We start from the raw sequence: 13,433 nt of genomic DNA, 5'->3' as shown, positions 1-13,433 counted from the left end.
TTTTTTTAATTTTTACTTTTACTTTTTTACCGCGTTTTCTCCCAAGCCAATTAAAATTATTAAAGTCTATAAATGCAATCTTTTTAGATTTTTCAATACCTTTCGATTGGTGTATCACGCGTTATGATCGGACCTTCACTGCAGATTTTCAATTTAGCGGCTTTATATGGTAGTCGCCTTCGCACAGTCTATTAGTGAGCGCTCGCCACTAAGTGGACTGCTGTCCACAGTGGTTTTATTACTACCTCTGGTATTTTAGCTAAGCATTCTGTTATTTTTATTTTTATTCTTGACAATATTACACATTTTTTACTGGGTAAATTTTTCTTGTCAGCAAATAATAAACTAAATTATATTATTAACAAGAGAAAACGCTATAGTCGACGGCCTCGACTCTCAGATACCCGTCACTCAGCTAACAAAAAAGCGCCATCTATCGTTCATTCTTATCGGTTGTTTACGAGATTTTACCAACACACCGCATAACGTGAAACCTAGGTGGCGCAACAAAAAGTAAGCTATTTTACAATTATTCAGGGTTTTAAAGGACAAAAAGGACTGTGGCTCCTACAGTTTTAGTGCTAAAATTAAAATGTAAGTATTGGGTTCGTCAATACCTATCGATTGGCCTAAAAAATATTTGGCAAGCCCGCTCTAACGCCCACAAATCTGTCTGCCGCCCACACTATATCAGATATCAGATTCAGCTTCCTAGGGTTTTATTTCAGAAGTTTGTTAACGCCCGCAAACGCCCACAACTCTATAGTCTGTCAAGCGTCCACATTTTTAAATATTGAGTAAAAGTGGCAATTTTGTTTTGATCGTCAATACCTATCTACATGTCATAAATTTCTACAATCGGACCATTCGTTTGAGCGATCAAAACTTTTGCCGCTAGGTGGAGCAGCTTGCGAAATCGGAAACGGTCGCTCTGGAGCCCACATTTAAGAGCCAAAATGTTCTTATAGTCAAGACTAAAGACTAAAGAAAATGTATGATTATTTAAATTTGGTTGTACCGAATATGCGAATAAGTTAAGAAACTAAATTGGGGGAAGTCTCTTCATAAATTACTGATGTTATTGGCGAGAAGAGATTGATGAACTAACTTCCATTGTTATTAAAATTTAAATTTCTCAGTAATTTCAGAAACCGATATTGAATACATGAATGTACAATTTAACGATGGTTTATTATATAACAACCGTTAGGATGCAAAAAAGGGCTTATTTTTCAAACAAGACCTACTATTTGTTATTTAATATTTCAGTTGTTACCTAGGTGAGATAGAAATTCATGGTATAGTTATATTTAACGTAGGTACGTACACATGCCGGAGATTATAGTCTGAGCATTGAACTGCATCGTTATTCTTTTTCATTGCTTGTTTATATATAAGCAACTCGAAAACCACAAGTAAATAGTGAAATTATATTGTCTAAATTTCCAAAGTGATTTGTACGACTAAAGGAACCCCTTAATTCTATGAACCCGAGCTGCCGGCAGGAGGGGACCCATCTTAACATGACTTATTTTTCAAACAAGACCTACTATTTGTTATTTATTATTTCAGTTTTTACCTAGGTAAGATAGAAACCTAAGATATAGTTATATTTAAAGTAGGTACTATGCCGAGATTATAGCACACTGATAATCCGGTAGCATGGCATACTTTTAGGCTTTGGAAAGAGTGATCGTGAGCACGCCGCCAGAATATGGGTTCGTATTCAGATTCTCGAGAGAGTCTCTCCAAACTGGCGGCCTATAGAGGCACCGCCATCGCGGGCCGTCTTCAGTCTCTCACAGCCAGCGAATAGCTCTCGCTCTCTCGGAGAGCAGAGAGCAGGTCTTGCATCTCTTTTTTACTGACTCTTACGCTAAGGCTATCTCCCCTTTTTACTGACCTTACGTGGCTTACGTTTGGCTGACACTTACGTCTTACGTTTTGTTCAGCTCGCTCGCAACGGTTTGCGGCAGTTTGTTTTTGTTTTTGAATCGGATCGGATCGCATCGGTGCGATTTCGAGCGTTAGAAAACTGAGCCGAGGAAAGCGTATTTCGTATTTCCACTTGCCCGACCAAATTTTCCTGGCGCTGCGACGGCCAACGAAAAGTGCAGTGAATCTCCCTTCGATTCCGAATTACGAATTACTGATTTCCCATTTTTTTTTCTGTTGCACGGTGCGCCAGTGCGAAAAGAAAAGTGCTAATTGTGCAATTGATTGACACGATCGATCTATTTTATCGGTGGCAGTGGAGTGGCGAGGATCGGATCTCGGATCAATAGATCACTGGAGTGCTCGCGTTCTAAACATGGAAACATGAGGCCTGCCGTCGCGAATTGAAAGGCATTAATAAGAGGCAGCAAAAGGCAGAGCAGCAGACGCAGTTCGCAGATCGCAGATCGCAGATCGCAAACAACAAACGAGTGAAGAAGCGAAAAAGTGAGTGATTTATTTATTGCACAGTCACAGTCACCAGTCACAGTCGGAGGAACAGAACCAGAAACAGAAACAGAAACAGGGGCTCAGGTTATACTTCATACTATTTGTGCCCGGTCGCCGGCAGATCGCAGAAAGTGAAGCCCACTTGCATCTCTCATCTCCGATCTCCGATCTCCATTCACTCACGGCTGGTTATGCTATAGATGCTATGGATACTGTATGCTATATGCTGTATGCTATATGCTGTATGCTATATGCTACATGCTATATATGTTGTGTTATGCTTTATGGCTTATGGTTATGCCCGTCGGCTCGTCTCCGCTCTGTTCTGCTTCAGTTTCTGTTTCTGATTCTGAATCTGATTCTGTTTCGGAAGCGGCGGCGATGATCTCTGGATTCGTGGTTCTGGGGGAGGGGGGCTGGGTATGGGGTATGGGGATGCGAACGCGGACGCAGACACACCGAAATGAAATGGAATTGAATTAAATCAAATGATAAAAAATATAAATCGTGTGTAGAAACAGAGGCAGCCCTCTGTGCCAGTGGCAGAAACAAAAAGACACGGAAAAAAGAAGCGAAAATCGGAATCGGATCCGCGCGAAAAGGCTGAGGCAGAACAGAAGCAGGAAAACATAATCCGAATCTGAACCTGAATACGAATACGAATACGAATACGAATACGAATCGGATTCTGAGGCACAATCATAATCACAGAACCCCCATACAGGGCGGACAACTGACGAGATGGATGGACAGATTGGCTGCCATTGGGGGGCTACTACTCCGACATGTATTCAGTTGTTCAGTTGTTCAGTTGCAGATACAGATACAGATACACAAGCGGCAAGAGATACAGATGCAGAGACAGACACCGAAACCGAAACAGAAACAGAAACAGATTCAGATAGAAATACAGAAACAGGAAGGCGACGGTGCAGATGGAGATGCAAAGGGTAAACCGGAGACGGCATCCGCACTTGTTGGCTGCTCCTCGGGCTCAGGCTGTGTAAAAATAATAATAAATAGGAAATACATTGAACTCACCGGCTAATGCTGCTTACATAACGCCAGCTCCATTTGTTTCCCCGCGGAATGTCAAAGTTCCGAAATGTAAAAATAAGTTATGTGTGCGTTGTGCCGATACAGATGCAGATACATAGCTGGGCTACAGATGTGCTGTACTCGGTGATCAATATTGATTGTTCCTGAAACTCGCACTCTCCCTCTAGAATTTGGCTCTACAAACTTTGGAATGGTGATTTGCACTTTACTGGGGGCTCTCGCCAGATGTCATGAACTTGTTGTTCCAGTTGCCATTTGTTTTGGCCAGGAACAACATTTCCCACTTGAGTAAACAGCAAGTGATTCACTGGCCACTTTGGAATATCTTCGCCAGCACCTGACGCAGGCAATCCCAATCCCAATTCCAATCCCAATTCCACTAAATTGCTGCTCAAATGCCAAATGCCGCTTGATCGGGTTGTTGTTCCTCCTCATCAGCGATGTTGTTTCATTAAGTCCCCTGCTCGCTGCCCCATGAAAAGTGCTTAATGGTTTTGTCGCGTTTTGGAATTTACACAGCACAACCAACACAGCGAACGAGAGAAAACAAAAAAGAGAAAAAAGATGAAAAAGCTGAAAAGTTCAGCCGCAGATTCAGAATCATAAAATTCGTGAGCGTTCAGCTGACAGTTTAATAAATGCCGCTGCCTCTCGCTCTGGCGCATTCATCAGCTTCCATTTGCTGGGCTTGTGGAGGCTGCAAGTGGGCGGGAGCGGCTCCCCTTGTCAAGACCCGAACGAGAAGAATCCGCCGCTGGAATTCTTCGCAAAATTTGAGAGTCCCTCGCATGACAATCGTTTAACCGGCGTTCTGCGTCTCTTTGGAGATTCTAATAGACTAGGTATATTGCATTGCCCGCTTTTAAACATCACTTTCTGTTTTAACAGAGATACTAAAGTTGTCAATTTATATATCATGGCATAAGATACATGTCTTTTCTTATTGAAAAAGTATTTTTAAGAGAGTCTTTTAAAAATGAACCATTGGCTTCATTTCTGCGGAACCTTAGTTTCCCTTTTCTCATTAGGTTAAGTTTCTTCATACTGCTATTAGTTTTCGCGGGAGACCTTACGTAAATATATCTGATTCCCTGTTAATGGAACCCTTTTCCCCGTATCTGAAAACGCATCCCAAAGGGGCACCAAAGTCATAGCCCTCTCCTTCTTGGCAAGTGTCCCTCTGGCAGCGCCAAGATCATGACTTCACTTACTGCTGCCACATCTTTGCATTCTGCAGTTGATTCCGTTTGATGTGAATTTTATTTTAGGTCGCGAGTTAAAAATACGCCAATCTCTCTGCTGGTGCTTTATTTTCTTTGGCAGCGACAACCGCCAGCTGCCTTTGGTGGAAAGGAAAGGGACGGGAAGGGGCTACGCAGGGATACGGATACCTCCATTTCGGCTAGCCCATTTCGGTTGGTAATTGCATTGGAAGTGCCCCACATCTGGCCCCACCTTTCTTGGTCTTTGGAGACCAGCAACGGTCGGCTGACCCATTTAGAGGGGCACCTCCTGCTCCTCCTTCTCCGCCTCCTGGGCAGTCGCCTCAGCCTCAATTAGTGCAGCATGAGAGGCAGAAAACGCAACATGATTTAAATTGCTGTCACTGTCAGTTGTCTGACAACGGCGACAACAGCAGCACGAGCTACAAAAACAACAGACAGCGCACAGCAGACAGCAGGCAGAAGCGATCGCAAAATGTATCTTATAGATACACGGCCGCTGACATAATAATCTCCTCGCCCAGTCCATGTGGCCACCCCTTTCCCGCCTCCAGTTTTGGCCAGAAGTCAGCCACATGGGCTAAAAATGGGCTGCTCTGGGATCCACCATCCGCCATCCGCCATTCCGCTGTCACTCAAGCTGTCCGAGGACTGGCTGCCCGTCTTTGGCTCGCAGAGATCAGTGATCGCTTTGGGTGCCGCAGCCATGATCCACATTCGGTTGAGCAATACGAGATATATGTACTCCTTGTGAATTCGCACAGAGAAACTATTCCACTATTCCATACGGTTAACCATTCAGAGCACGATCTCGCCACTATTTATGGGTGGATGGGATGGATTGGAATAGATTGAATGGAGGGGGATGGCTCTTAGAATCACGATCACGATCACGATCAGTGGGTTGTGGAGAAAGCATATCACCGGCGGACTCGCAACCGGAACCATTATATGTTTGGGCAGGTTTCATGTCGATGAAATCGCATGGAAATAAAATCTAATCAGCATAAACAAACGAGCTTTTAATGAGCGGAGGCGGAGACGGAGGCGACGGAGGAGGAAGTGCCAGGGCCTTCTACGGAGTTTCCGATACGAAATTCAGTTGAAGTAAACACAGAAATCGTTTGGATCACTTGTCGCTCATGCTAATGAGCTCGCCCCCGCCTCATGATCGATTGTCAATTGATCGCCAATTCCAATTTCACCCGATCGATTCGTCTTCTCGCGGGCAACTCAATCCATCCGCTCGAACCCGAACCCGAACTCGAAACCGAATCTGAACTCGAACCCGTACCCGCACCCGCACCCAGTAGATACCTCCTCCCCCACAATCCCACAACACCCTAACCCCACCCGCTGTTATGGTGACGGTGGCCATAATGGTTAATTTTAATTAAATATTTCTTCTTCCTGTTGTTGTTTCCCTCGTTCGCATTTGGGTTCGCTCTATGGCATGGCCATGGCGGAGGCCCCTGTCCCTGCCCCTATCCAATACCCCACCATCCGCTTCCCGCTTCCCAGGGCATGACAAGTGCACGACCCCACCCCATACTATACCCTTCCATACCATTCTATACCATCCCATACCATCCAATCCAGAGTTGGTGAATGGTGAATGGGTTGTGATTGTGGCAGAGTGGCGGAGGCAGATTTTCCAGGGAAAAGCCCCGAAGCGACTTCTGGTTTTTCGGGATCGGTTAGGGACACTACTTCTTCGGGTTCGGGGACGGGGACTCTCTCCCTTCAGTGGAACGGAAGTGGCCAGTGGGCCTTTCGTTCCCTTTCGCCTTGCTCCCTGGCTTTCTTGTTTTCCACTTGGCTTGGCCGTCGCGTTCGCCGCATAAATAATAATCGCTGTCTATAATAGTTTGTCGTTAATGCGCCAAAGGAATCGAATCGAATCCGGGGAGGAGCTCAACGACAACATAAACAAACAGAGGGGCAAGAGGATGGGGATGGATGAGCATTGAACCCAAGCCGCCGCCGTTGATAGTTGCAAGTCGGGAATTGGGAGTCGGGAGTTGGGAGTCGGTGGTCCCTAGTCGGTAGTAGGAGCGCCCAGCACCCGCCATCATTAAAGTTGATTGCAAACTGTACGCATTTATGATCATCACCACACCACATCGCATCACATCAACATCAAAATCAACATCAACATCAACCCGATCATCGTGATGATGATGATGACGCGATGATGAGGGAGATGGCGTCGCATTATCAGGGACAGTATTAGCATGCCTATGGCCGTTGGCCGTTTATTAGTTTGCCGTTGCGCGAATTATTTTTATAGAAGATGGCTTCATGGTCTCCAGCTGGCTCCTAAGTGCCTTCCATATCAATAAGCATATATTTGGTTCCCAGCGGAGTTTTTCCCATGGGAAAGCTGTGCAGACGGTCGTCAAACTCGCCCATAAAAGTAACCTTCCCCCTTCTTCCCTTCGCTTGCAGATGATGCCGCCAAGACTGCCAGGCAGCCAGGGAGGAGCCATGACCAGGAGCAGGAGCAGCAACAGGAGCAGCAGTGGCCACCACTTAACGCACACGGCGGCAAGCAAAACGTTTCACAAGCGCCGGCGGAGGCGACAGCAGCACCATATCGGTGGCAGCCACATGGGCCTCGGTCCCGGCAGCTACCTGGCCCTGCTCTTGCTCTCCACCACCTGCACCCTGGTGGCCACCAGCTCATCCAGCTCCTCCTCCGCTGCAGACACAGGCCTCGCGCCACCGGATCCTCCTCCGGCCAGCCAGGTGGCCATCTCCTCCAGCTCGCCCTGCGCCCCCCAGCACTGGTGGGACTCGCAGCGGGACCGCTGCACCCCGTGCACCCGCTGCCAGGGCGAGATGATACCGCTGCGGCCCTGCCAGCTGCACACGGACACCATCTGCGGCTCCATATACGACCTCAAGATCGACTGGGTGGTACTGGCCAAGACCGAGCCCAACTGGAAGGAGGTAAGTGCACCCCTTTATGCTTCTAGATGACCAGCGATTCACCCTGGCTTAACCCCTTCCTCTGCCAGCGCCGAAAGTCGCCCGAGTACGAGCACTTCGAGCACAATGCCCCACTGCAGCACCTGACCCACGAGCAACTGCAGCAGCTGCACGAGGAGGCGGCCGCCGCCTGGGTCCTCGACTGGCAGACCGGCGTCCTCTACGTGGCCGTGCTCACCTGCCTGGTCTTCTTCTCGGTGGCCGCCTGCATCCTCATCCACCACATGCGCCAGTGGCGTCGCATGGAGCGTCGCCTGGATCAGGGTGAGTACTGGTAGCAGATCTTCCCCAGCCCAAGCCCAAGCCCAAGTCCAAGCCCTAGTTGCCCAGTTTTCCAAGTGGTTCTTTGAGTTTCACACGCTCCCGGGCGCATTTCACATTTCACCTGCCTTCAAACCAACCTCTGCTGATTGTGAATTCAGAGCGCGTCGCTTGGCCAAGGGCCCGAATCCCAGCCAGAAATCCCTGCCTGCCTGCTTGGCATGCCCAATGGCCCGAACTAGCGCTTTGATTGGCCGTTTTGGAGGTGGGGGAGGGGAGCCCACATACATATTTATAAGACGACGGGCCCAGAACACGACACTTTGATGTATGGAGGCCCGCCAATCCGACGGCCGGTCGAATCTCTCGGCGGCATCGCCAGTGCAGAGATTTCCAGCGAATAGCTGCACGATCAGCCGGCCCCGAGGCATATTAACGAGCCCAGGAGCCAAAGGAGTCGGACGTGGTCGCGGTCGTGGACTTCGCCTGCGCCAAATTGGAACGATATGTCCAAATATTTTTCGGCGCATGCGAGTCGCGATTTGCATGCCAAGTGGCGGTCACAATTAGCAGGCACTGTGGCCATGTAGAATTTGGCCAAAACATGGGCATGCAGTGGTACAGTTGCCCTTGGCAGCAGGAAGACCTGGGGATCAAATGGAGCATTCAGGGAGTGGAGCACTGTCCGCTGGGGAGTTGGCTTCGTGCCGCACAGACGTGGGCCACATGTTGCGGGGCAGCCATCAACCCATCGCCCATCGCCCATCCTCCACCAAAGCCAGAGATTTATGCAGTGTTTGGATAGCGCTTCTTGTTGATCTCGCCCGAGATGATGTTGTTCCCCGTGTAATCATAATTCAGGGCGTGTCGACACGCCACGTCCCACGCTGCGTGTCCAGCGTGGAAAATTTATGGATCTGCCGCTGAGGAGGCGGGGAAAATGGGCGCTGAGTTCGCCCCTCAACTCAACTCAACTCAGCTCAACTCGACTCGATTCGAGGCACTTGCAGCCGGAAACGAATCTCCGCGCAGGGCAGGTAAGAATCTCAGGTCCCCCCTCCGCTCAAGGACAAGCGGATGTTTGTCGAAACATTTCCGCGGGCATGTGGAGAAATTCCGAAATCATGTCACACAAGAGACGAGCCAGGGAAAACATGTTTTCCACAGCAGGCAGGAAGCGAAACGAACCGAGGGAAAAGAAAGGAAAATGCACATACATATGGGTGCGAGTTCCCTGTGGAACAGAATTCGGTGATCATCGACAGATTTAAAATAGTGTGACAAGCGGTGGTAAGGGGGCAGGGGCAGGGGCAGGGGCAGGGGCGGGATAGGGTGCACTTGAGGCGGAGTTTCCCCGCTAATGGAGCTGCTGCCCCCCACCCCAGTCGCTTCCGCCTCGGCGGAGGGATCTATAAATACATGGGAGCGCCCTGTTCCCGTTCCAGGGCCAAATGATTGAACGGCGACCAGCTGCTGCCGCCGGAGGTGCAACTGCAACTGCAACAGCAACACTTTCCGTTCAAGCGCATCATTGACAATTGGGCACCCTCATCCGCATCCTCATCCGCAGCCCCAGCCCCATCCGCATTCGCATGCGCATCCTCCTTTCCCTGGAGAGGAACTCCAGTGGCACGCGCTTTTGTGGCCGCCACTTCAACTTCAACTGAGGAGGAATCCGTGGCCCGCAGGCCAAGGCGATAAATTTTCGCGCAAGGCAACTGCCACCGGGATGTGGAGAAAATGTGCTGCTTCTGCTGCACCATGCTGCACCATTTCCTTCTCCGTGTTTTTCGCGCTACGCAGTCCATTTCCATAAATAGATCGAAATATTCCGTGGCTCCAGAAAGGGACTCACTCCGCCATTCATCGATTTTGTCCCACTTTGCCAGTTCGAGTCCGGCAATTCATAAAAACTTTCGCCTAATGTTTATTATGGCTCTCTGGTCGAGTTCTCCAATTTGCTTCCTGGACTTTGATTTTCCCAGCTGCCCCGTTTATGTTCACTAATCTTTTCCGTGGAAAAACCAGCTCCAAACAATCCCAGAAAACGAAACGCACACACCTCATTTGGGAGCCTCACATGTGTGGCCGCCATAGAACGAAAAAAATGGGAAAAAATGGGAAATGGAAAATGAAAATGGAAATGGGAATGGGATGGGGGAAAAATTCGATTCCAATTGAACTGCGCAAATTTGAAAATTGTTTTGGCCTCGCTTCGCTTTTCCCGGCGTTGTTTTCTTTTCTATTTCCAAGAGATTTTATTGTTCGCGCTGCCGCTGGCCGATTGTTTATAATAAAAGGCGTTGAACGATGGACCAAAGGAAAGAAGACGCACATCATCCACGGGCGGCGGATCTTGGATCTTGGGCAATGGAACTTAATTTTCTCGCCCGCACCCTTTCAACCGCCCGCGACGGCAGTTTATAAATAAATGATAAATTATCTGCCGCTGGCCTCGTTCGCCGCCCACTGGTCACTGGATGGAGGGGCGCCTCTTGTTTACAATTCGCAACTTGGTACTGGGCATTGGGTATTGGGAATTGGGAATGGGGATTTCCTGTGTGCCACCTAATAAACATTGAGCATTAAGCATCGATCGAGGCCCCCTTTGTCCGGGGACAAAGAAGTGGTTCTCCACCCACCACACACACGGCTAACCCCTCCGTTTTCTTTGCAGATGTGGAGGAGCTGTCGACCAAGCTGATGGCCAAGCTGGCGGAGGTGCAGAGCCTGGACGGAGGCACCTTCTTCATCGGCAACGCGGACGCCTTGCGAGGACTGCCCGCCTCCGCAGCGGCGACGCATGCAGCAGCGGCACAGTCGGGAATCTTCCAGCCGCAACACGTGCTGCTGCCTGGTAAGTGTCCCCGATCGAAGATCCCGAGTACCAGGTCACGGGTCCCGAGTCCCCGACCGAGGTCAGGCACTTGAAGGCCTCGCAGGAGGCGGGCCGGGCCAAGAACTCCCAGCGGGACTCCTCGGGGGGAGGTTCCTCAGAGAAACAGTGTTATCGGGGCACTTGCATAGTTCTCTTAGGAGAGTTTCTCAGCACTTTTACCCATTTATAATGTATAAAGGTTTCAGAAATATTTTCGAATAATTGTGGGTGTAGCAGAAACCGTATGCCCCTGTTATTTATAATGACCCATAGTCAGAGCGAACTTTCTCCAAAACAGTTTGAGATTTCTTTTGTACCTCATATAAAGATGATATATTGTTATAAAAAAGTATACAAAACCTTTGGAAAGATAACTTTTCAATAAGTAAATGAAATTACAGATAATTATAGTGAAGGAGATGATTTATTAAAGTTATATAAATATTCCTTTAACTAGAGTTTGGCGACCTTAAACCGTTAATAATATTTTCGAATAATTGTGGGTGTCGCAGAAACCGTATGCCCCTGTAATTTATACTGACCCGTAGTCAGAGAGAAACTTCTCCAAAATAGTCTGGGATTTCTTTAGTACCCCATATTATAATGATATATTGCTATAAAAGAAGTATACAAAACCTTTAGCTGACTTTTCAATAAGGAAAAGAAATTACAGATAATTATAGTTAAGGAGATGATTTATTAAAGTTATATAAATATTCCTTGAGCTAGATTTGGGTGACCTTAAACCGTTAATAATATTTTCGAATAATTGTAGGTGTCGCATAAACCCTGTATCCCTGTTATTTATAATGAGCCATAGTCAGAGAGAACTTTCTCAAAAACAGTCTGAGATTTCTTTTGTACCCCACATAAAAATGATATATATTTATAAAAAAGTATACAAAACCTTTGGAAAGGAGACTTTTCAATAAGTAAATGAAATTACAGATAATTATAGTTAAGGAGTCGATTTATTAAAGCTATATAAATATTCCTTGAGATTTTGGTGACCTTAAACTGTTAATGTTCAGATGTTCAGAAAGCTGACCCAGACCTTAACTACTTCTGCCACAAGTTATCCAATTGAAGGGGGTTCGGAGAAACCGAAAATTCGAAATGCAAATGAAAACAATATCTGAGACGCGGTCGGAATTTAAATGATGGCTGTGACAGCCACGCCTGTGGCCCGCTCAACTCATCCCAACTCGTGTTCTTCGTTCTTCTTGCAGAGAAACGCGGCAAGCACCAGGAGCGACGGATCCTGAAGACCCTCCAGCCCGGCAATGTCTACATCGAGGAGAGCAACGCGGGACTGGGCGGCATGGGCGTGGGCCTGGGCATGCGGGGGTGTGCCGGCCCCAAGGGCTGAGCCAGGGGGTCATACTTAAGGAGTGGCGACGGAGGAGCAAGGACGAAGCATAAACGGATCAGGAACCGATACCGAAACCGGAACCGGATGGAGGAGAACTTTGTACAAACAGCCGCTTAAAGGAGGGACGGAAGGGAACCGAAACTATTATTATTTTTTATATTATTAATCTTATTCTAATTATTACGATTTTTTTTGTCCTAATATTTAATTGAATCGTTATGTTGACTTGTTTGTAATGCGCGGACAGATGAGGACGCGGGCTTCCCGTTGTGGGGGAATCCCGAGCGATGCGGCGGAATGTTTTGTACATAGAGATGAGGCATGTGGCACCCACCCACGTATATGATTAAAACGATTATGATTAACAAATTTCTACTTAATGTAAATATTAAGGCGATCGACACGCGAACCCAACGTAACGAGAACGGAGCGGAATGGGACGGAACGAAACCAGGCAATATCGGCAACATATCAGCTACTATATAGACCGCATATAGACGCGCGTATTGTTAACATCACCTATCCCATATCCCATATCCCATCAACACACACCATACACGTAACCAAGTTAAAATATCAAACGAGAGCATTTTCCGGCGAGCTGCTACCGAGCTTAATCGAATTAACTGTAACAGTAATGGTAAAGATACAGATATAACTACTTATAATAATGATAATTAACGGATAACTATATCGATAGGGAGAAATGTCTATGTCCTAAGTGCTATCAGTGTGCAACAGCAATAAAAAGTTTTATGATTATACGAGAACTGGATCATCTTCTTTTTTGGGGGCCAGAACCGTAAAGGGTCTATATAACTTATCCCACCAATCTTTGAGATTTTAGTTAGAGTTGTCAGATACATTATCTACATATTTGGTTGGGTCTGGGCTAACTTACTGACTTTATAAAGAAAGAACACCTAAATTGTTCCGTTAATCTATACATACAACTTGGCCCAGTAAAAAACAAACTAAATAAGTTAAAATAATCCATTGGAGAGGACTAGTTTTGTGATCTATTTTCAATATTTCGGACTTATCTAGGTCTGTGTGGGCCCGGGGACTCGAACCACCCAGTGCTTTCGAGGCCCCAGAGTGTCTACAATCTCGACATCGGCATAATGGAACTGTCGCCTTGGAGCCATCTCCATACACAATGTGCATCGGAACACATGTAGGTGCATGCATAATAGCGCGTCCA

General features: G+C 47.4%; 1 protein-coding gene across 1 annotated transcript; it reads left to right on the top strand.

The window, feature by feature from the left end:
* The first annotated feature begins 1,975 nt into the window (after positions 1–1,975).
* Positions 1,976–12,999, top strand: wgn (Tumor necrosis factor receptor superfamily member wengen). The gene is made up of 5 exons (XM_017075346.4): positions 1,976–2,442; positions 7,176–7,679; positions 7,748–7,982; positions 10,657–10,836; positions 12,087–12,999. Exons 2-5 carry the CDS (start codon positions 7,176–7,178, stop codon positions 12,224–12,226), a joined length of 1,059 nt encoding a protein of 352 aa, XP_016930835.2. The 5' UTR covers positions 1,976–2,442; the 3' UTR covers positions 12,227–12,999.
* The last annotated feature ends 434 nt before the right edge of the window (positions 13,000–13,433 follow it).

This window comes from Drosophila suzukii, chromosome X (genome assembly GCF_043229965.1).
Source record: "Drosophila suzukii chromosome X, CBGP_Dsuzu_IsoJpt1.0, whole genome shotgun sequence".
Taxonomy (NCBI): domain Eukaryota; kingdom Metazoa; phylum Arthropoda; class Insecta; order Diptera; family Drosophilidae; genus Drosophila; species Drosophila suzukii.
This window is presented reverse-complemented; position numbering and strand designations above follow the sequence as displayed.